This window comes from Ylistrum balloti, unplaced genomic scaffold (genome assembly GCF_031769215.1).
Source record: "Ylistrum balloti isolate Yb309-2 unplaced genomic scaffold, AGI_CSIRO_Ybal_v1 Utg370178, whole genome shotgun sequence".
Lineage (NCBI taxonomy): Eukaryota > Metazoa > Mollusca > Bivalvia > Pectinida > Pectinidae > Ylistrum > Ylistrum balloti.
In genome coordinates, this window is record NW_026782165.1 from 179,100 (window position 1) to 205,366 (window position 26,267).

The 26,267-nt window shown below is 34.6% G+C and overlaps 1 protein-coding gene across 3 annotated transcripts in view; it reads left to right on the forward strand.

Annotated features, from left to right (window-relative positions):
- LOC132551127 (limbic system-associated membrane protein-like) overlaps positions 1-26,267 on the forward strand; it is a 112,402-nt gene that overhangs the window by 70,089 nt on the left and 16,046 nt on the right. For all 3 annotated transcript variants that reach the window (XM_060215236.1, XM_060215237.1, XM_060215238.1), the window contains exons 2-4: positions 15,525-15,634; positions 18,372-18,576; positions 21,503-21,655. In XM_060215236.1, the coding sequence (XP_060071219.1) occupies positions 15,525-15,634; positions 18,372-18,576; positions 21,503-21,655 (468 nt within the window). The remainder of the gene's footprint in view (positions 1-15,524; positions 15,635-18,371; positions 18,577-21,502; positions 21,656-26,267) is intronic.

The following is a 26,267-nucleotide window of genomic DNA, read 5'->3' on the forward strand; positions in this document are numbered from 1 at the left end:
AAACTCGGGAGGTGAATGAGGAGAATCAATATTGATCGAAGGAAATAGCAAAATCTAGATGAAGAGGGGATGAGAACAGAATTTAAATTAATTTCATGATTTTCATATACCTGAAAATCCCACAAGATTTTTTAAGAATAAACAATGGAATAGACAATTAAAACATAAAACGGTTTGTTCACAGGAATCTTATTTCATTATAGAATATCTTTCAAACATGGCCGCTGAAGCGATTCACTATTTTCAAACATTTCGATGTTTTGTTTTCAAAATATTAGCGTATACAGTAATCATAAATACCGGTATGATGTGAAATGCAATGAGAAGCAATCAAAATAGGATGCTAGAGAAAATAGTATCATAATTACGAATGGCGGTATGTATACGTTTTAATCACAACACTTTGATAAATACATGTGCACCTCATCACCCTCTGTAAACTCAATTTTATATCCCAGTGTGGGTCGATGTAAGATCTATGTGTAATATACGTATGCTGTTGTTAAAAAAAGTATTCCGTGGCTGCTGCACTGAAATAGAACGGCGTGATGTGCTGATGTCACTGAAGTTTATTCTAAAATCAAAGTATTTCTCATTGCTTCCTCTGGATCCCTTTACAATTTATTTAACGAGAGAGAAGATATTTATGACTCCATCTTCATCTCTTTAGTGCATTCGCTGATACAAGTGATGAGGTTCGCAGGTGTCTCGACATACGATAGGTGTAGTTAATCGAATTGTATCACTATTACTGTGAAAAGGCATGTTATTAAAATTACATCTTATGGTTAATTCGTTTGAATTTCTAACAGTGTCTATTTGATCCTTTGGTGCTTGGAGGACCCGATTTCACAATGCATCTCTCTGTAGACACGATTCCAGGCTAATTGTTTCGAGATCTGCGAAAGGTAATTGAAATGATATGGCTGCAACTGAGATATCTAAATATCGCGTCCTAAAACTCACATAAAAGCAAATATATATAAAAAAAATTATAGAGTTTACCAGATACAAAGGGAAAACAATTGAAATGTCATTCCTGAAGACTTGTCACATACTTGACGCAAACTACTCCTTCAAAAGTTACTGAATCTGACGCTTATACTTAGTAGCCTAAATGAGATACATATATTTACACGAAACAGAAAGCTGTTTCTAGATGTTATATATATATATATATGTGTGTGTGAAATTTTGTGTTAGTTCTACAGACAAACCACACGGTATGGATATACAGGTACAAACTGTACTTGGACAATCATTGTAAATTTTAGAACCAAATAGCCATTTTCAATCAAAGTGTTTTCCTAGTACTACAATTTTGATAAATTACATAGCGTATGAATTAGGCAGTGTTCAACATATTTATCTCACAACAACACCATTAAAAGTGTTTCAATTGTTATAAAGATGTTAAGTGATATGGACTTATTGTCCAAAATCCATACAGCGTTTCTGTTTTATTCTGTTTTTGTTTCAAACGTTATATTGACATGCAGCGATTTTTTTTAAACCTTACTTCATCAAAGGAACATGCGTCGCCCTGTGAAGACGTTTTCAAAGTTGTCAAGGTAGTGCCTCTCCCAATACATTTACTCACACTCGCCTGTATTTAGCAAATGTCAACACTGAGCACTGCGTAATGTGTCTACATATGACAGGTCTATGATTGAGAATTCTGAAACTGTTTCAAGGCTACATAACGTATAGATTTTCTCTCATTTTCAGCGTCATTTCCCTAATGCGCATGTTGTTTGCTGAACAGCGGAGTGTTGAAATTTGAAATTTAATCTTCTAAAATGTTGTACCTTCAGTAGACAAGAAGCGCACCGTGCCCAAAGAAGGATCGAGACAATTTCGGGAGCATTGTCTGTCTCATCTATTATTTATACCCACAGTCTCACACATGGAACTCCTGTCGCAAAAACGATCCACCCTACAACCTCTCCTCCATTCAATAACCTGTAGGTACAAATCTACTAACATACTTTGGGGGTTTAATTTAGCAGGATTTGCATAGTTCCAATTGTTTCCTGGCTAGATATGTACATGTATGTTATTCAGTTAACACTAATATACCAAAAAAAGAACAGTCCTTCCCAGGTCCCAAAGTACACGTGTAAGATTAGGTAAGATTAGTTACAGCTTTGTTATAGTTTTGTACCCAGAACTAAGCTTTTAACCTTCTTTTTGCCAATATCTATTGGTCTAGTTCGTATGTACGGCAAATATTCAACATTTGTCGGAAATCTGATGAATATTGGGAAAGATGTTTAATTTACAAATTAAATAGAATAAAAAGTTGACATATTGCCAGTCTGTTGTAATCCTAATTACTGATAAATACTGTGATTTATATTATATAAACAGTGATAAGTACAGCAAATGTATTTTAAAGAAAGCTTTTTTTTCTTTTCACCTTTTGCATGTTTTTATTTTAAAAATTCATTGAAGGTGCGAAGGATGTAAGTAATTTGCAAGCAGCCACGTCATTTACTTCAAATAGCATCTAATAATATTTACCCTATTCTCTGACAACTTATAAAGATATCCTTTATAAGAAGATGCTTTCAGCGAGCAACATTTACTTATGCATCATGGAAATGTCTATGATTATGATATATGATTATGATATATGATATTATATGATATGCATTCTTCAAGCATAGATGAAACTGCATTTATTGTTTGTGTCGCAATTATAACCGACTACAATCTTAAGCTGTTGCATGAAAAAACTTAATGCGAAGCGAATATGATTCTAATATAGCATGTGAACCAATAAGCGCTGCGTGTATTTAGATAACATGAACTTTTATCTTTTGTATTTCAGTTAGTTGCGGAATGGATGGAAGAAATAACGAGTTATAATTGTCTAGCTTAAAATACGTGTATTTGTCATTGAAGGTCTTTTACATGCTTAATTTCATATTCAATATGCTCCGTAGGGGCTTGGAAAATGTTGATAAATACATCGATGCTTATAACTATCCCTTCGTTGACCTTAGTTTATGTTTGCCAGTTAAATAGGCCAACTGGGCGTCGTCCTGTGTCCAAACAACTCTTTATTATTGGCGATCTTACAATATATACGTCCATCTAAGGCTCTAGTGCTTACATAGACTCGAAGCTCTGCTTAAACTTATGAACCTCTTTCTGCTTCTAGGTGATCTTTCCAGATAATTTTCTTACAGAATCAATCTATTTTCTGGACTTTTGTAGAGAAATCCTATTTTAAAAAGCGTCGTTCCAAGACAGTGTTTAATCAGTTATTTTGGCCTTGCACGCGAAGGGTCTTTTCTGTAGACCAAGTAATTCCGTCCAAACATGATTAAATTGCTCTCATAAATATTTTCCTTACTTCCAGAGTGTTCATGTTTTCTTAGAACGTGCCCACTGATATAGGTATACTCATTGGTTCTAAGTACACAAGTTATTTATCTAAAATAACACCATGCGATGTTCTCCATTACAGAATGCAGCGCCGCGCAGCCCATTCCCGATCAGAAAGGTATAATATCGAGCAAAGGAGACTTTCAGCAAGCGAGACTTCGTCACGTGCATGTCACTAATGAAGATCATTGTATTCCATATATGACGTCATTCAAATATAATTGTAACATTTACTCGATCCCCCCACCCTCTCCCCTCCTAAAAAAGAAAGAAAGGCAATATGGGAAAAAATATTGAAACATGAGATAAATAAAAGCTTTCCTATCAAATCAGTGAAACAAAATCAAGTCTTAACTTAGTCAATTTGATTCGAAGGCCGCTTTGTGACATGCAAGTGACGTTGAAAGGTGACACGCATTAAGTCACATATGCGCACGATTTGACCAGCAGCGCTGGAATCTGATCATTGCACTGCGATGCGATTTTTTTTCTTAATCACAATTTTCTCATTAATTTCCAGCACATCTTACATGTATTTGTGAGTTGTTTAGACTGATAGTAAAGAGTGAGGCATGTTTTAGGTTAGTTTTGGTTATAAGGCATTTTGACACAAAGAAAGCGGGGTGTGCAGGTTTACATAGCTTTGAAAAGACACCGGTACAGAGCTATAGAATTATCCGGGAGGGCAGGACATTTTGACGAAAAGGAAACAGAAAAGGAAGTAGGAGGTGGTTCAGAGCAAACGTCCAAACAATAGCGTGAAGTATTGGTTAAGGAAGATAGAGTTTGTGAAGTCTTAGAGAGTGGAACATGCCACATGAACCCAACAGTGAAATTAATTTCCAAGACAGTAATGTTCTTGTTACTTGACTGAAGGGATGAGGGAGCATGGAAAGAGGACAAGGGGACGGTTCGACACAGAAAGTACAGAATAGGAAATGTGTTGAGAATTAATGAAATGACAACACCGAAAAGCCGCCAATGGAGAGAGAGAGGGGAGAGAGAGAGGGAGAGAGAGAGGGAGAGAGAGAGAGAGAGAGAGAGAGAGAGAGAGAGAGAGAGAGAGAGAGAGAGAGAGAGAGAGAGAGAGAGAGAGGGGGGGGGGGGAGAGAGAGGGAGGGAGGGAGAGAGAGAGAGAGAGGGGGAGAAAGAGAGAGATAGAGAAGAACGAGAGAGAGAGGGAGAGGGATGGAGGGAGAGAGAGAGAGGGAGAGAGAGGGGGGAGAGAGGGGGGGGGAAGAGGGAGAACGAGAGAGAGAGAGGGGGGGGGAGAGGGAGAACGAGAGAGAGAGAGATATGTGATATGTATAGTGGAAAGATATATTACACACTATATACAATATGAAAGTGTCACACAGTCTGGCTGCTCTGACTGTATGACGGGTCACGTATATTGACACGATGGCTAAAGACGAGAACAGAGAACAGGGCTAATTTAATATAATAAAACGTTATTTGACATTAACTGATATGCCTTTTAACACACATGCCATAACTGCGTACTGACATGGGGATAATGTTTACATATTAGTGAATGCAGAGGTAATATTGTACATATCGGCACGTGACATCATTGAATGCATTGCTATGTATTGCGCAGTGCGCGCATGCTTTGTAGAATTTTCCATTTTTGATGATACAAATGCTTTCCTCAATATCAAATTTAAATAAAATATGACTGTTTAAAAAGTATTTTGATCTTGAGGACTTATCAATCGTCATATCATCAGAAATGGAATATTTGAAAACAAAAGCTGCGATTTTTTTTGGCGAAAATGAATGCTACAATGCGCATGCGTTCACGACGAAATTATTGAAAACAACAAATGCACACATTCGTTCGGATTGTGCGTGTTAATGTTGCATGAGCTGGGGTGAAAGAAATTTTGTCTTTTTCTTATATATTCGATGATATCAACCTATCATTGTAACTATATTTGTTGTGTAATATTCTACAGAACAGATATGTGCTGAGCGATAATATGTATGATAAAAATGCATGCTTTCATGACTGTCTATACATGTACGTGTGTGATCTAAGCTTTATGTCAGATCAAACAAATATTGCATGCAGTTTATCGGTGACAGCGCTTGCTTTTCAGGTGATTCATCTTTGACATATTCAACCAATTTTGCGTTCCGCTCGTACTTTTTCAAGGCCAATTTTTATCATGTCATTTGGAAATTTATCGTAACATGTGACGGGTTGATAAAATGACGGCTGTTGTAATATGGCCCAGAAATGGTCAGTTTTATTGACAACGCGTTCGCGCATCTTTGTTGTTCATATTTCACTCACGTAAGTATTCCGTTTCAGGTTCCCTATTACATCTTTTTCCGGTAAAAAAACGGAAGAAAGAAATTCTATTGCAAGATTAACTTTATTCATGGCTTATACTTTGATACATTATATATAATATCTATTCAGATCACAACTGAATATGTATTCTATATATATCATTATAAATGTCTACTGCCTATGCAATGTTGAAAATATCTGACTTCTCAGCAAAGTCATCCTGAAAAGAAAACGTGTATGTTGCAAAGTTTTGTAATCAAAACGACAATGACCGCTGTACAAAGGCACTGACTGATATAATAAACACTCTTGAAGTTCCAGACAGTGGCCGCGGTATTCAGGAAGTATATTCAACTTCAAATTCGAGACGCTTGACCGTTTTATCGTGTAGTCTGATGTGGTAATGGACACTTTGGCCCTGATTGGACTCTATCCGTTATGTTTCATGACAAGGGAAAGCCACGCGTCTCGACTCTCAGGCTTATCTAGACATGCTATGCCGTTCCAGCGTCTTCGTATAATAGTATTTTTTAGATATCCGTAGAAGAAAACGGCTAATTTCTATGACGGGTAGTTTCAAAATTCATGATAAGATTTTTTATTCTGAAAACGGAAAGCTGGTATGATAAGAGTGAAGAACGGAGTCAAATCGATCACGTGTGTCGGGTTTGGCAACTGATAATTTTCTTTGCGTCATGCTACAGTCATTCAAAAATGCAAGTAATCTTGTACATAAAAAGGGCTGTTTGCTGGCAGAACAACCTAGGTCCAGAGCCAATGAATAAGGCGAAGAAACATTATTACAATTGATCTTTGTAACCAACAGAAAAACATATCATGTCAAACATTTAACAGGTATTAATCATAAAAATGTTCGTGACCAACATCCCTTTATTAACTATAATTGAGTTAATGTGTTATATAGCAGATCAAAAGCAACAATCCACAAGGGAGTGATGGGATCGTACATATTTTATATTACTGTGCGTTTTCCGTTTACTCAGACTTCATCGTTCACAGTACACTCAATATCGATTCATCTAATGAAGATATTATCATTGTCATTTATATAAAGTATATACGTTTAATTACTGATGCCACATTCAGACATAATCAGTGCAAATGTTCTTGTTGTACTATGAAGACATTCGGTAGCAATAAAATATACAATGGGTCAAAAGGGTCACAGATGAAAACCAGCCAACAAGATAGGTACAGAAGAGAGGATGGCATTTCTGATTTGGACAAGAAGATTGATTTGTGATAGATGACTCAGATTTAGTTTTTCACTACACCTACACAATTACTGAATCTAGCAATCGTGAAAATGGTAATTCTAGCTATGTTGGTTCTGATAGACATGTACAATTACATCTGAAAACGTCACTTTTTTCACCCACCAGAATCATGCAAATGATTAAACAACTGTAACAGAGCACCGATGCAAATTTACGCGCCTATTTGTCTTTAGTAACAATTGATCATCACGTTTGGATTAATGTCAATTAAGAACATCCAAACACATAACGTTCGGAACAGAAAAAAAACGACGGGAATAATACAGAGGGCAATGCAACATGTGTTTAACAAGCAGGAACAGATTGCGACAGAATGATACAGCAAAGTGCATTATGGAAACGATACTAAGTTCATAAGACATATAGGGAGCAGTGTATATCAAGAGAAGCTATCAAGAGAAATATCAAAGGACTTCATAACATCTAGAAAGAAGACCATCGGGGAAAATTTCCCTTTAAATAGAACATTGATCAGAGAACAGATTGTTTTTCAAATCGCGAGTTCCACAGGAATTATGATATCCGGTCCGGGACCAGTTTTATCAACCATACAAGAGGAAAGCAGTTAAAAACATATATGAAAAACGATATGCTACAAAACACTGGAAGAAAACAAGGATATGACGGAAACAAATGGAAACACTAAAAAGAAAAACTACCAGCAGCAATATAAAATAGGAAACCTAACATACGATATGATTTCAGAATAGCTTGCACTTAATCACACAGTCAGTAAATTCACGAAATCTAATTGTTTACTTTTTGAAATCTGATTTTCTGTATATTTGACATGACACGGTCACCATGTTAACATGACGTTGTGTTATTGCTCTGGCCGTGGTTTAATATCCTGTAAGGCAAGTCAAGGCTTCTTCTATAGACACATGAAACAATTTATGGCATTGAATGATATTCATAGAAAGTCATAACGGATGCTAATTTGTCAGTTTGTTAACGATTAGGGTTTTCTTGCAAGACGTAATGATGTGTCATCACGTAATCTTAAACGGATAGACAGCCGTGTAACGTGTATTGATGTACATGTGTTTGTGTTATATTAGTGTTATTCTATACCAATTCAGTAATACTGGCGTACATTTGAATAATTGTTTTTTAAAGTAATCGCATTCGGTTTATCTATTCCTTTAAACAAATACCAAATTCTTTCATGCATAATTATCACATACGTGTTATGCCAGACAACTACAGAAGACAATAAAATTCAGGAGTAAACAAGGGCAAAAGGAGTTTTGATGTTCTCAATCTAGTTTATAACAAGCATCGATGTTAGGATGAGGAAGCATAGATCAACAACGCGGGGCCAAAACATTTTAGTGAAGCGATTAAGAAAGACCACGGATTTATGTCAAATACAACGATAGCCGATTTACCGATATTGAAATGTAATAATGACGATACGACTGTATAAATGATTTTAGAATACGGTTTTCAATTAGGAGCAGTACAGGTTACCTACCATGCAACTTATCGTCGAAGGAGTAATTTACAAGATAATTGTAAATGTATAGCAGACATGGCTTAGAAAACATAATAAACGAAGAGAAAAAACTACAAGAAAAATATAGAAATGTCAATAAAATCAAACATAATAAAAAACAGATGATAAATATAAACAATGCAAAAAAAATTACAAGGAGACCTAAGGAAAAAGGACATAGAGAATAAGCCCAGATGTTCCAGAAGAGTAACCGATAAACACATACGCTATAGCAGACACAATTAAACACCATGTTGTAAATTTTCGTAAACAGAGATGAATACAACATTGCAAACTCAAGAGAAGACCAAAAGATATCTTCACAAACATTACTGAGAGTTTCCCTTTTTTTGTCCTAATCGAGCCCACTTAAAACACCTTACTTTTATCAATCTGTCGTAAATATCGTTCTCATATAAACGAATAAAATTTATTTATAAACCATCTAGTTAAGATACGGTTTGAAAATAATGATAATTTGTAGTATCTGATCGAATGAAAGCCGATGTCTTCACACGGCTGTGGTGCTGACATCATTGATCAATAAATGGTTGTTAATCTTGGTGTTTCTTTGATCGATTAACTTGATAATTACTCGCTTTATATATCAGCTAGGACACGTTTTCACCCTCCACGTGACATTGGGGGTGGCTATAAACGTCAGATAAATTTGTTTTGCAGTCGCAGTCTGGAAGTTCCCATGGGAAACTGACGTCACGCAGAAGTCTACTCAACCGATTTCATGATTTATGTTGAGCAGTATGCTACTTCTATGATGACCGTTACTCGGTTATACTCTTAAACATGTTTCCGTTTGCTTAATAGATAGACAGTATAATAGCCAATTCGTAGCAGAACAAACATGACCCGTGTTTTACATAATCAAAATTACATTCTGCTCTTACCTATTGATAGAGAGCAAAGCTGTCTGGACACGGCGGTACAACAGGTGTCGCGATTCTGTTACCTAGAGTATTCAGTCAATGTGTTAATTAAATCAATTTCATGGGAAGCAACGACTTTCTACCTGTATTGACGTATTTGAGATGTTTGTTATAAGAATATTGAGAGCCCTCCTTCCACAAATTAAACTGCTTATCGCTTTTTGTTTTGTTTTAAGCATCCTCTTATATAATGCTGAAGGAGTCATACAGAACTAACAGTTTCAAATTCAGGTTTCTACGGATATCACGTGTATGGACTCTAGTTAGTGGCGATCGAAATGACACAATTTTTAGACACTGTTTTCGCAAAATGTTCCAAGATTTACAAAATTGACGAACTTGATTATTTATGTAAGAGAAGTATGATGTTACATTGTTTAATAAAGGATCAAAACTACACAAAAGCATTCATAACCGAAATCAAATATTTATATATCGTTTTGACTAAATAGTAACTCCGCGCATGACCAGGGGATATGCAACGTATAGGTTTGATTAGGATATATGATATCTGAGGCAGTCAAGTTCGCACGAGTATTTATATCTGTATATTCTGTACAGTATGACGTAAACATAAAATTGGTACCAAGCCCTCATGAGAATTTGATAAAATAATTGACTTGATTCAGACGATAGTGTTACACCTTATTAAGTGTTTTCTTGTGTTGGGGAATTAGACAATAAAACAGTGTCAAATCCAATGGTTATTTAGAAAAATTCATCAATGTTTTTAGAACAAAAATGTCTTTTTGGTATAAAATGGATGCGAAACGACAATAACAAGAGAATACCGACTTGTGAACATAACTACAATCCAAAGTTATTTAGAATAATACTAGGGCAAAATATTAACAAAAGAAAGATTTACTCAGATACTAGTGAAAAAGTGAAAGAATACCAAGTGTTCCGAAAGAGTAAGCGGCTTCTGTCATTTTACCTCTAGTCCGCTGATATCATATGACAGAAAACAGGATTAGGTTGTTTGTCGGTCACTAATAAAATAAACGTATTTGAACCATGATTAGAATCTCATTTTTCCTTTCTCGTGACACAACGCAGGGCCACAAAAACTATATTCCTTTCATTATAGAAGATAATGTATAGGATAAAAATAAAAATATGGAATTTTTCATAAGAATGTGACTTTTACTGTAGTATTGCATTGAGAAAATTATTATACGTATTCCTGGTAAATGTGTCTAATAAACAATAATCATATGGTTGGATAGAAAATATCATACATAGAAGATTTACATTTTATTATTATTTGATAAACATTTCAAATTTTGATCTGTAAACCTTTTGTTTCATTTTCTTTTTGTTTCAACTGATGCCATCTTCATTTGTCTTTGAGCAAAATAAAAAAATCAAACAAAATAAAAAAGAAAATCGCATGATATATTGTGTTATACACATAGATTAATGTATACAGAATAAAACACTATTGTTTAGTACATTTACGTATCAGTCAAAGACCTATCAAGAAGATTAAGGTTGGTAATTGTACATTGTTATACTATTGAGAACAAATCGATACGTTAAATATGAGAAAATCTTAACGCAGCGTGCACTACATCAAAATTTGTGTTGAAACGTTATTGCATTAAACTTCAAAAGAATAACCATCACAACTGCAAAAATGTATATCTTAACATAATGCTGAAGATCAAAATCAAATACCTACACTTTTAAACGTATCGAAAATTCGTCTAGAATACATATCAACTTTATATACACTGCAGACAACCGTTTAGAAAATTGGCTCATTTTTTCCGCATTTTGAAAAAAGCAATGCTATTCCTGTCATATCGGATATAAACAACAAATACCAACGCACCAGAAAATATCAACATCATGTCAAACTATGAAGCGGCCGTTTATTTGGCAAACAAATGCATTATTATTTTTCGAATATGGAGAGGAATTATGAGACAAAATAACCCAAATTTCATGCAATTCGTTTCCAAGTGGATATCACTTTCAAATTGACAACGGGTTAAATTTCGTATGACATGCGATATATTCCCATATGTCTGTCGTTTCGAGGTTCAATTTCCTTCACGTAATCAGCAAATTTCCATACAAATGGAACCGAGAAAGCTAATTCAAGTTCTACATTAGATTATCCATGGTTTGCCAACATTTTTCTTTGTCTGAAATGCTTTTTAGGGGGTCATGACTAATTTCATAGCTGTCCTGAGACGAAGCGGAAAATACATAGCCAAATGAGAAAACAGGAAATAAAAACCATTCTTCATATAACACTTTTGTAATATTGAGTCTGAAGTTGTCATGAGACAATCAACAATAACACACCAATAATATGCTTTAAAATTGTTAGGACATTTCGGAAAAAATAGTTGAAATATAAGTAAACTAGGGATGGTGTGATTTTAGCGTCTACAAATTAATGACGACTTTTTGTTTAGGCTTCTCATTTCTTCTTAATCGAATGTCTTCACAGAAGATGGTGTCTGTTAAATTGTGAGCAACCCTTCCCGATTAGTATTGTCACATTTCTTTTTCCTTTGATGACTAGTTATTTCCTAATGTATATTGAGTCTGTTCCGGCTTTTGTATATCCTCCTTTTCTGTGGTAGTTTGACTGTTCGTTTGGCATAACTTTTGTTCTTGAGTTTGTGTTTTGTTTTTGCTTGTAATCAGCTTGTGTTTCAAAAAGTGAAAGTGTTTTCCTATCCTTTTCTTTTTGTGTCTCCCAATTCCAGTATTTTTCTTCATACATTTTTGTGGCGGTATGTTCCTTTATTTCAGTGTGCCTCTATTTTCTGTGGTTTCTAATCATTTCTGTATTTGTTTGTCTTGTGCTCCGTACATTCTACAAATATCAATATCGTCTTTTTATCCTCTGTTGTCTGTTTTTCTTTAAATGTCGCCATTGTTTCTAACTTTATTCCACGATGATGTCTTCAAGAGTTTATAATCAATTCAATAATTACAAAATAATCAATAAACAGGGTTTTTTTTCTAAATTTCATTTTGGTAAAAAAAGTAACAACTAAAATAATGACAATAAAAAACAAACGTTCGGACATAGAATACCTATAATCAAACAGGCTTCATGTTGCACAGCACAGCGTTCAACAACAACCCACTCTTAATAATTAACTAAATAATTGTTTATAGAAAATATTTTACTTAATATGCATAAGGTAACTGATGAATTATGCGAAAGAGACGTAACAACCTTGTCATAGATTTTAAGACACATGTAGTTATTCTGCAATGGCTATCAGAGGAGTTAAGGGGGCAGATATCGAATTCTGTTGATGCCATGGAGAATACACATTAGGCTAATAACACAACGACGTGGTGAATTATGGGGATGGAAGCAACTGTTCGCCATCAGTCGAGCAGTCTCGCTACTTGTAGGGCCATGTCATGTTCAGCTTATTTGCCGCTATGATTCCCAAAGGGACTACAACTCAAAGAATTATACCTGCCGCGGCGTAAAAACTAATCCCTTGGTCTCCTCGGGATTTCTCGAGCTATCGCGAGAACCCAACGAGATATTGATCTACAGAATGTTCTCGCGTGAGTGAAAGGTTTTCAAAAATACTTCATCATCGTACTAATACACGGAGTCAGGCTAAGGGGCGATATGAATTGACTGAAACCTACGTCCATAAATATGTATGAATTTATGCTACATAGTCAGGATATATTTCATCTAAAGTAACCGAATCATAGTCTGTCTCTCACAAGAGGAATGTCTACTTAGTGTGAGAGTGGGTTCACAATTGATCAAATGTTGACTCTTTAGAAACATCTCTTGCCTGCAAGAATATATATTTTGCATCTAAGTATATCCATATAGAAAACTTGTGTAAAACATTGATCCCTTTTTATGAGTGAATACAAGTGACTGAAATGTTTCTGACTATTTAAGCTTTGGATCAGTCAATTTTCGTCCTTTCGTTCGTTCGTTTATTTATTTTTTTTTTCATTACAAAAACTTTTATCTTTGTTGGTACGCTTGATTGATAACGAGACAACCAAGATGTATATGTAATTCGAGAATTTCAATACTCTATCGTGCAATCTCGCCTTCTTTTGATCTAAGACTAATATTTATTTTTATTTTTCATTTCACCAAAAGAAAAATCGGCAAGTGATAACAACAGTCTATGAGAACAATAGTCAATAAAATTGATACATTTATTACTATAAGTGGTAATATAACTGCTTACAATATAAGGAAAAGGTACGTAATTGAGCTTCAAATGTCTAGTGGAGTCCCCGTAAGGAGTTTTGCAAAATATGTCCAAGCATTTCTCCCTTTGGTTCCTTAATTGACAAATCAGCAAAAGTATTAAAAAAGGTCCCCAATCAATCAACGCCTGGTAATATACGGAAACCACAACTAATAGAAAAAGACTAGCAGGAACTCAAAACATAGTATTTTGATATCCTTTACATGGGGGGGCTGGCCTGTTTTATTAGCTGAGAAATTCATCATGGCTTGTTTTTACAGCGATTGGCTACATTGATAAAGCGCCAGATCTTTGCGGCAGAATAACGAATAACAGTCCTTTCTGACTCGACATTTCTGATTATGGATCATATTTCATAGTCGCTCCATTTTATTAAGTTGACAATTCTATATATCGTGTGGAGGTTAGACAGTGAAAAATGACCACGAAATACGGCTCCGTTCCGATGTTTTACATGGTGATACATGCCCCGTGTTAAAATAGGCATTGTTCACAGCCACTTCATCTTCCTGTCACGGCCGCATAGTATCTAGAAAAACAAGAAGAAGACAGATGGTCTCCGAAATGTATTTTATTCCGAATGGATGATACGTCTTAATCTCGTGTGCGTTTTGTTCGCATGGGTCCCATAGGGAGAAATTGAATTATTCCTAGCGTGGTTCTTGAAATTGAATTGAACAGTCAAATGAACAACACATTCAGATGGAAGAAGGAAGAAAGATGTCGACCACTTGTCCCTATGGACAAGGCTTTCATCCTAATATCTATTCTCTAAAATAAAGAAATACTTTCCAACTCACAGTGTTATTGATTGTTTGTCTAATTTAGGGTGCAATTTCATTCAATAATCTAAACTCAATATGCGGTACTGTAGAGGTGAAAATTAAGAGTAGACGAATCCCATCAGAACGTTAGAAGCGACATTTCTATAGGTAATTGTTCATAATTAAACGGCTGTAATGGGGTTTGCCGTTAAGAATCACTAATTTGACTATCATCCGATCACAAGACAAAGTCATCCAGTTTGATGATTTTTTTTTTGCTGCTATGGGACAGAACAGAAACATCACAAAACACTCTTAGAAATTACCAAGGGACATTTTATCTGATGTGAGGTCATCAATCGCCAAGATGTTGTGTTAGTCATCCTTCTGGTATACGGGTAAATCATATCAACGTCCTTTAAGAATTATTGGTATTTTTGTCAGTTTGTTATGCTTGCCTCGAGAGACAACACGTTCATATATTATATGCCAGGGAATTAAGGCGATAAAATATGTGCCTCTACAAAACGAAAGGACAATTGAGTTGCAAATGGTGTGAGAATAAAAAATGTGAAAGGGCTTTCATCTGTACATCTTAACATTTCTTCATTGTCTTAATACATGTATATGATCAAGCAAATCTCTAGATTTTTTTTTCAAATCCACGAAAATGCTCTCAATGTTTAAACAAATGGATAGGGACCGTTTCCCTGTCAAGCTTGAGCTTCAATGTACCGAATATCTGGGGAACGTACCTACACGTATGTAACTGATAGGCTATTTTCTTATATCATTCATTGTCGATATGAATGTCTTGCCTTTAGTCATTTGTAAGATTTAAAGATGAAATTATTGAAACAGGTATATTTAATACGACTTAGAGTAAAGGACATGACATAGCATTGGTCCTGGTTTAAACAATATCTTATTCATTATCAAGCAATAATACACTGACATATATGATGACAAAAGACGCTAAGTGCTTATATAAATCCTCAAAGGTAACCGACGTACAAGAAAGAACTGCGTTCCGAGTTTCACTTTTAAAGAATATACCTCTAGTATTTAACACGTATCTTTCTCTTTTTTCGTTCAGATATTTTTGCTACGGAGCCTAGCTTCGACGTTCCGGTAGTCAATATCACAGTGGTGGAAGGAAAGACTGCAATTTTACCATGCTCCGTTGAACATTTAGGCAATCATAAGGTAAGTTCAAAGAAGGAACCATTGTAGGGGACTTCAGGAAAAAGGTCCGATTAATTTATTTTCCAGGAATACCAAATTACACCGTCGTGATATATCCCATTAAGTAAATGAATATCGGCTAAAAATGTGTTAATAATGAGTTTTATGTAAACAAACGAGTTCTTTATCGGGCAGATATTGTGAACGTATTAATATACGCCATATTTTGTATGTATTTGTATATTATAAAGATTTTACGTTGGCCATGATATAGATATTTGGTATTATGCAGAAAAACTCTCCGACATTGATAGACACTCCAGACAATAGCTGACGGACAGATAGACCAGGAATTAGACAGCAAGCGGCGATTTTCCTATGAAAATGTACCACCGTGTTATCAAAAGTGTGGTTTCCAGTTTGATATTCCCTTGTGCTTTCTTTTCATTACACTTCAATTCCATACATAATAATTTAATCATCTAATAGTCTTAGTGTTTTCCTTTCGACGACAGAGTCGATAAGTGTCAATTTTGTTCAATAATTGTATTCCGGATCCGGCAAGAAAATCATTTGCTTTTTGTCGTCTGCTCTTCGAAATGGCATGATTCAAGCGAAGGAACCAAGGAGCCGTCTGTTTTCGCTTATGGAGAACAAGTTGTATCCACATTCATTAAGACTCTTATTTTATCAAGTATAGTTATGTCGCATGGGAAAGGAACGTAAATAGTGTGCAGACTTCAACTCACCAGTAATGCAGACCTCTTAAATAGTACAACGCCTAGACAATAGCTTTTTCTATTAAAGCAAATATGATGCTGGATCATGAAAACAGTCTTCTATATACAACAGTCTCCCTGTCCCCGTCCTCTTTAGGTTCGGAGCCTTTTCGATAATATTGACTTTCAAGTGGCATCTGCTCTTCAAACTAGACCTGGAATTGATAGGTTTGGTGATTCGGTGATTCTTCTGTTTTTCTTGTTCCTACTGTATGATAGTCTTACCATAACATTTACATTAAGGCTTCATGTCCAAGATGGCTAACGTCCATAAACATGACCTCTGCCCAAAGTCATAAAAATAATAAGACAAGAATTTCCGCGCGCTCGTAATCAGATTAACCCTTTCTGCCGTTACTTGACGATGCAAATGAAAGGTTGAAGGAGCCACCAAACAATTACTGTATAGAACGCACCCAAGAATAAGTTCCGACACTATAATCTCGGGGCGCGTTCGATTGAACATGTCTTATTTATTTCATCAAAATACTCATGGATGACTGCCCAGCCCGTTCGATCATTTACATTCCTTGACGGTGTTTTAACAGCAGATAGTTTTCGGTATTACAAAGTAATCTCGCAATGAATTGTTTGTGTATTCAATTTTGGTGACTCGATGGAAATGAATAGAGAAGAACAAATATTAGTAATAAAACCTTATCATCCGGATGATATACAGTCTAGCAATCAAAGTTGCTCCATATCATACACAACGGACATGCCTTATTGTCTATAGCTTTCTGTAAATTCTTGTTTAACAAAAAAACGTAATTTCAAAAGACTTAAGTACAAGGCAGTAAAATATTAGAGGATATAGAGACGGAAATATCAGTGACAGGATATGTTTGTGAGTTATCTCTTACAATGTTAAGTAATGATATAGTAACAAAATATAACGTAAAACACGCAAACTTCAAGTGAATTATATGGTTTATCAACCATTGGAATTACATAACTTTTAATCTTGAGATAAAACAGGAAAAAATCTTTCTTATCTTTGAAGAAAAAAAAGTAATTTTGTGTTTGTTTGTTTTAGTTAAATATCACGGTTTAAAAAAAAAATTGGTTTTTTGTTTCATTTTCTTTCAAAACTAATTATCTAGATAAAATTGGTAGGTAATAAAAACAGCAAGCTCCTATACAGTGTTAGGATCAGTAATGATAAGTGAATTTCGGTTAGACTTATTTATTGTTTGTGGAATACACACAAAAATAAATTCTTGTAAGCACGTGATTAAGAATAAAGTGTTATGTTTCCTTAGACCTCTATTAGTTTTTCCTTGGGTTTCCCATGGAACGCGTAGGACAAACAGATAGTCAATATATAAACGGAAAACCATAATATACTGTCGTATTCAATGATAAAATGTAACGAAATCTAATTAAAAAATCACATCTTTATTATAATCAAATGTTAGAAATTTTAAATATGGAAATTCAAAACTGTAATTTCATAAATTATTCAATATTTTGTGAAATTTAAATCTCAACAATATAGACTCTACTCTCCGCGTCACTGAAGACAAAAATAAAAAATAAAAAAAAAACAAAACAAAACAAAAACAAAAACAAAACGGTATAATGAGGTTCATTTTATAATTAGGCATTACTGTAGCTAATTCTAAAGTTATACTGGGAATGCCATCTACTTGTGGTTTTTTAATTTTTTTTTATTTTTACGCAAAAAAATGTATAGCATTAACTTTCACTAAAACCATGTGTCTATATCTATTGAAGTTAATATCAAGATGAAGTTGTATTTGCGGTATCGTAATGGTTTGGTCTTCATGATGTAGAATGGAAACTTTAAAGAAGCAAACGCTTTGTACATGTTTTGTTTGTTTGTTTTTTTATGATATTTAGGATAAAAAAAAACTCGACATTTATTACCATTGATCTCTGTGTGGCCCACTACATGACGGATTGTACAAGTGTTTCAATAATTACACTAACCATTGTAATGTATCATATGTTTGTAGGTGGTGTGGACAGATCAGTGGTCAACTCTGCTTACTTTTGAAATCCAAAGAATAATTGACGATGACAGGATCAGCGTGGAGCGGCCATATACCAAAGACTGGAACCTTCTTATTCATGAAGTGCGATACTCTGATAGGGGCCGGTATACTTGTCAAATCAACACTGACCCTATCAAAACCAAAAATGTTGTATTATACGTTTTAGGTAAGTCTTACTATGGCAATTAGTTCAGGATATTGTAGGGAAAGCATTTGCCCCCCCCCTCCCCCCCCCCCCCCCCCCCCCCCCCCCAAAAAAAAAAAAATTAATTTAAACAGCACATATCACCTGTTGCATTAGATTAAAGAAAAAACTTGAAAGAAAAAACATTAAAATATTCATTGAAATATTTTGTTGATTGACCAAGAAACACTGACATACACTAAACATTGCCAGTATTAGATATAACGTTGTTTTTTCATAAAGAATTACATTCATGTAAGATTTGTTTTATGGAGTATGACGTCATTTATACATTAAATATGTTTGGTACCAAATTAAGTCTGACTGAACTATATAACTGCCGTTCAAACACAGCCTGTATTTTCATATTCGATTTAAAATGACTGTATTTTTCGGTTAGTTTCTGTTTACGACCTAGGCAGACCTAAAAACCGTACACATCACATTTCATTTGTAAAATGAGAGACACAGACATTTCTAAGTCGTCTTTCCAAGCGCGGAAAACTCGCAACGGTTTTCCCAAGTTGATATAAAACCATCGCCACAGAATAATTGATTAGATGGTTGATATTTGGGAGAATCCTCTGTAACAAATTACAAGTATCAAATTAAATAACCCAAATAACAGAACAGAAGCTAACAGTCATAAACGTTGCTATTGTAAATAAGTGTTGGTGTCAGGGACACAATTATTCAAAAAGCGCATGTTAAAACGTTAGATATACAAAAATAGAATATAATTACCCGAATATATAGCTGGTCCAATACAATACATTATGCGCTTAAATGACACATCATGATCATTAGGTGGATTTGACAACGGTTTCCAGTTTACAATAAAGGTTAGGATGTTGGTCCATTTCGGTGATCTGCTTGTCCGTTACAAGCTGGTGTATTATTTCACTACAAAGTCTCAAATCGCCACATGTCCCTCATTCCTGTTGCTTTTGATTTAAACTTCTTTTTTAAAAAAAATACATAACCTGTTAAACCAATTTATCAGAATAATTGAAGAAAGATTTACGAGCAATATTTTTATTATTATTTGCATTCAGTGTTACCTTATTTTCCTTGTATTGTGCTGGAACACGAATTACAAATCACATTCTCCTTCACAGCAACCAGGACGGTATGTGATGGGTAATCTGTGATAATACTGATAACAAACAGGGCTTCATTCACAGAGAGATGATAACCAGATAGCTGTTAGACAATTCGCTCATTCGTGAAACACTCACTGAGATTCTCTGGTTGTCAAAATGTAATTTATAGCAGTCTCTCCGTCATTAATACGATAAACGCATTAGTAAATGATACTGTCAGTAGAAATGTGAACATTTGACGTTTAAATGTACATTTTAATATTCTATTGCTCACTGTAGTCTTGTATCACAAATAATAAAATTGTAATACAAAACAATCTTATATTAAAAAGAAGAATAAGATTCATCCAGATAATCAGGTCATGACTTGAGCAATATTTTTTGGGTTATTTATACAAGGGACTAAATGGTTAGATTTTAATTTGATAACTGATAAAAGGCATTATGATATCTTAATATCTGTCAGAATTTGTGCACTTTCAGTTAATTACAATATTTAAAAGTTTGCATAAAAACGTCAAAAAATCAAAATGAAATAGGAGCGACCCAACACTAATTCATAATCATAATAGTTCGGAAATTGTAAACAATGTATTTGCGCATGCGCGATGCGAAAAAAGGTAGAAATCATAACTATGATGGCGGATTCCAAATCAAAGCGGAGAGGTCCTAAGTCTCACTTAACTGAAAGTACTAGGAAAGAAAAGAATTCGTGATTTGAAATATAGGAAGAACTAGCTTGGGATATATGACAAACAGTTGGCATCAGTTGAAAGAGAGCGAGTGAATCCTACAAGTCATTCCTTTTCAAATGAATCACTTAGTTTGATGTTAAAAATAAAAAAAGTGTTGTAATTTTGTGAATAATCTAATTTTAAGTACTAGAATGCTTGTTCGAAACCAAACGCATGAAAAAAATAACAAAAAATAAACACTCAGTCCCTTTAAGACCAAGAAAGAAAGAAATATATCAAGTGATGTAATTCTATTAAATGACGATTAAAGTGATATTACGGTAAAACGACTTTTTAAACTGATTTTTTTCTCGATTACTAGATATGTATATCACCTAAGGGAGCATCGTCACCTATAAACAAAATGGTTACTCGCCTGAATGGGTCGCGACAATGTTGTCAAAGATATGACTTAATTCGTAATTCTGAATTGACTTAGAGCTATCAGACAGTGATTGCCACACCAAGAACAAAATCCAATGCTGAAAAACGGGACTTTACTTAACGTCTTACTTCTGTCACTGTCATTTCGTTCCGCATTCATGTGGCAGTGTTAGGAAAATGAACATCCTCGTTTTAAAAACTATGACGTGACGTCATCAGCACTAGATTTTAGAGAGGTTTCCCGAACTATGGACGTGGTCAAGCTGGCTTGACTGTGAACATCGGGATAACATAGAAACGTATCTGGAAGTATAGAAAATACACTACAATCAAGAACAACATTAATGTTTTTACCGTGATGTCCCTCTAACATTATGGCATACTTGTCAAAAACAATGTCAATGAATGCGTGCATGTTATAATCCGTGTATCAATACGGGCTGTCATATACTGAACTGAATTATTCCATGGATATGAACGTTACTGTTGAACTTCATGAGGTAGGACATGTACTAAGGGCAAATTGTGGGTGTTGTCATCAGGTTGTTGTTTGGTGCAAGTCTTCTATCAGAGAATGGTGTTAATCTACAAACATCAAAGATCAATTCAAAATAATTTCATTTGTCTATTTTTGTTGACGGCGTTGTTATCAAGATCTGACAAGAATGTTGATATCATTGCTTTTAGTTGCCCCGCGGATAGTCGATGAGGCGTCCACACGTGAGGTTGTAGCTCGTGAAGGCGATACTGTTACTCTTGTGTGTAACGTAACAGGAGTTCCTCCCCCTACAGTGCATTGGTACCGCCGACCTCTGGGTCAGAGTCTCGGAGTCAAAGAACGTGAGTACTACGTCACGATTTTATGTTGAAGTCACTTGGCCGCCGTTTGATGTGTAGACGTAAGTACAATATGTAAGTATGACTGAATGTGACATTAAAAGGTCACTTTAAAATCGATAGTAGGTAAGTGTACAGTACGGACGGGCATTCGACAAACAATATAACGTTTATTTTTCGATGGATGTATGGAGGTGTGGGTAGGAGGAGGGGTGATGAGAGGAGTTCATCACCGTTGGAATATTACATTACAAATATACCTGTTTAAGTGTAACTTTTGCTAACTTTTGCTATTGATAAAGCAAAGCTAGCGTTTTAAATTTTATTTGAAATAATAAAATAAGTGATATTTTCGATTCTTGAAAATTGAATTATAATCAGAGTGTGAAAAAGTCAGAAATTATACATCTTTTTAATTTACACTCTTAAAAACCATATCAAAAAGAAAAGATCTGAAAAAAACCAGCAACAACGACAATTCGGTATTGTGGAAGTTGATAATTGAATAGATATATCGCTATCTTCATTTGTATCTCGAGACATTTTATCATCGCCATAGAAACACGTCATCAATAAAAACACAGTCATACTCTTCATGGCATTACATTAGTGTTGCTCAAAGCAAAAGAAACGTACTTTCTTGTCGATGATAGCTAAACATTCCTTTACAGCTGGTTGTATTTCAGGATTTGTTGTCTTTTACTTGGACTGACCTGGGACCATACAGATGGAAGACAAATGCATATTGACAATTTAAAAGTATGGTCGCTAAGGAGAGGGATATGTATGGACCATTCATACGTGTATTCTGTTTTAAGAGTACAAGTATGAAATGGTTGTAAAAAAAGTCGCGCAAGGGCATAATGCTGTTCTATAAACGTTCAGAAACAATGTAGCCAAATATTAAATCAAACCGCACAATACAACTGTTTCGTCATTCTCGACAGTTATGCTTGAAATGATGCATGTAGTCTATGTAATTCACATGTACTGAAAAATTAATTTTGATGACAGCGTTATTAAAACAGGAAGACGAATGTGATGAAATGTGATGAAGCATGGAATTTGTGGATGAAAAGAAAATTTCAGACTCAAGCACGTATCATAAACTGCGTCTAATGCACGTTATTCGTAAAATATCTGCTATATGAAAAATACGAAACTGATTGAGTGATGAAATTTCTTAAGATCACAAAGGATATACTTCAGTCAACCCCTGAACTGCACAATTTAGGTCATTGCCCTTCTGTATGGAGTCATAGAAGGACGAAACAGGTGTATGGTGCAGGTAAATTCTTTAGTTGGCTCTATTGTTTCTAACCCTAAATTTATGTTAAGAGTTGATATTCATTTGTATGTTTTTGTCCAAAATATGTATAGATATTCATATGCTGTTGACAATACAGTTACAGATATATGTCATTAAAATCGGAGCGTTTGGCATGGTGTACGGTCACATCTGCATTGACCAATACCTTCTTTGCTATGCAATGTATATGACTATTGAATGTTAATGAGTTATTGCCGTAGGCATCATTGTTATTTTTATTCAAGTACTACCCAACGGTATATATACAGGACGATCAACGGATCTCATTTCATTAGCACAATTGTGATTTTTCACTGGAAATTAATCTATGCACACAAAGTTCAAATTTTGTTTGAGCTAAAAGATTATTTGCTTTGAATATAGGGATATTTCTGGAGTCGTCTATGTGTGCCTGTATGTTGACGTTTTGTTCAAATATTTGCCCATAACATGGTAAATTTTGAACTCGTTTTGAAGGACAAGCAAAATATTTCCGACAATTGTCTCTTGTTTCGAAATCCAAAGAGCCTCACTTAAGGATGAAATTGATGAACAATTTTCAGGATAGTTTGATGTACATAGTAATTTACATATATATTTCGATTGAAGCATTCTTTTAAACATAAATCTATTAATTGTTGTCATGTTATTTTTTTCATTTAATTGGATTGATGTTGTTTTGTTCAGAATTTACAATGTTTCATTGTATAGCAAATACTATGTTATATTCTCTTCGATGATTGAAATCATGACAAGGATGAATTGCTTCCTCTCCATATTTAAACATACGATTAAATCGGGTAGTTGTTAGGCATTGTAATTTGCCAACGGGACTTTCTTCTCAGCAAAATTCAGCAAAAGAAATTTTCACGAGATACCCTTGCAAATACAGGTATATCTATCTGTTCTTTATATATATCGCCGAATTTATTTGATTAGATTCTCCCTGTGTCATTTACTTACCTAATTTATATGTCATAGTCGTCTTGATAACGTTCAACAAAAACCGAAATAGAACGGATTACATTGCTGGTATGTGGTAAATATGGCAATGCAACCTTATGGGTTTTGTCATTCTAGCTATCAGTTACTGAGTTGTTACTGCATTGGTGTGTCAGTTGATACGTTATTCACATCACTGACTTTAGATTCAGAACGAAAAAACTACTACATGCAATGTATACTCAAACCATCTCTCTGTCAGCCATGATAACATTATGCTGTCTAGTCATCAACTATCAAATACGCATCAAATGTTACACATTATCTATAGATTATGGTGTTTTTTTTCTTTTTAATTCTTTTTTATGCCACGGATCACTCGTAACAAGTTATAAAAAAGTCACACCACGTTCATTTGAGTCTAAATAATAAATGAATATCGAATTAACGATAACACAGTTGTATATCAATTTTGTGACTTACTGGACCATTGCATGTAATTAGGTCGAAAAAGCTATCACACAGGAGAAGCAAAAATGTACTGTGCATTAATGACACTTATCTAATTCAGTTGCAAAGAGATTATTTTCTATTATGTTGGCAAAGATTTGTGTCATAAAACTTAATATTCGTCACTCCAGGAGTCTCATTTACCTAGTATCAAACTAATGTTCACGTCGTCAATTTTATAAGTAATCGTCTGTTGGTACTGATGACGCCATTTCATAAATTTACCGAAGGCGTATCGTAGTAATACGGACAGAATTTATTTCAAATTTCTCATAAATGTTTGAATTCGATCATATTTGCTTGGTATTGATCATTTCCATACAAGTTTTAACCATTAATTAAAACTGCGATAGGTATTGGTATTATTTCATCGGATTATTTAGGGAATTGGGAGAAAAAGAAAGGACAGTTCCTTACTTTGATAGTAGGAAAGAGAATCGTTAACATTGGACGGAATACCTGATTGTCTAACCTCACAAAGCCCAAGTTTAAGCAATCCAGGATTTCCTAATCGGATGGGAATTTACATTCTGTATCTTACCTACACCAAAAGTTATAGCCTATTAATCTTAACCAAAGTGTGACATTATTTTGCTGTTGTTATTTAAGTGTTTGACAGGGTTGCCGTGACGTCATTGAATTGTTACTATGACGTCATACTTTTGTCCTGTCAGGGACATATCTTTACTTCCCCCAAGCGTATAACAGGGAATTATACACCAGTAAAAGCGCCTATATAACTGTTCAAGGTATGAGGGAATATACTTTTCTTTCGATAAAGGGAGAAATGTATGACAAAATGAAAACATTATTAATTCATTGGTAAGAAACAATATTAACAAACTTTCTAGTTTGTCACTTCATCTCTAAGCATTCTATATATTTGGTTCAGTTTGGGTATTCACTAACTTGATTGGTTGTTTTGTCATTCTTGTTCATTGCTTGAAATTTCATGAAAATGTATTTTAAATAACCCTGTACCCTGATCATTACTTACAACGTAACCAATAGGACAGTTCTCCTTGCAGCAGTGTGAAAAGCTTGAAGATTTCGATTTACCCTTGAAGTATGTTACATACTATTACAAAGTATTCATTCCCTTGTTTGCATTTTAAAACGTAACATCTTTTACTTTGATTGGTTGAGATTAACAGACGCAGAAGAAAGTTACATTTGCGGAACATCTGTTGTTATGTTTTTGTACTTTTGTCAAGGATTTTCGTGTCTATACTTTTTTTTTTTTATTTTTTTTCACTTTCCCCTCATCGATTTTGTTAATTGTTTTTCTTGTCGTTTCTGCAGGACTATCCCTGCGTCCCTTATATTAGATACATTTACATGTAACATATACTCAGTCAAAGACAAATGTACACATGCACTACGATTTCGATTTTCGCTTACGAGCACACGGAATCACTGGCATTTGAGTAGATTACAGGGGAAGCTACTTGAAATGCTTAAGAATTCAGAAATATTATTTTAAGATACTAAGGAACATTCATTGCAGTTTCAAAAAAGAAAGTATGCCATACGTATGAATTTGTACTGACGTCCTGTAATATATTGATATAACGCTAGTCGTCGATGAATCTGAAGACGCTTCTGGAATATCTGGTCTTATAGTGTTTCCCAAATTCTTGTGTGTAAATTACCTGTTGAAATTTTTTGTCTTCGTTTCATCGATTTTGAGCTTGAGTTAAGATTTTCTATATCTTTCAGTTTTGTTCCGTTGTAAGCTATCGGAACATTTATGGTCGTGTTTACTGTCCAGTTTGTTTGACCAATCATTTTAAATCCTACATGTATTTTTTGTCTGATAAAGCGTATTGCAGGATGTGTACGTGCTACTAATCA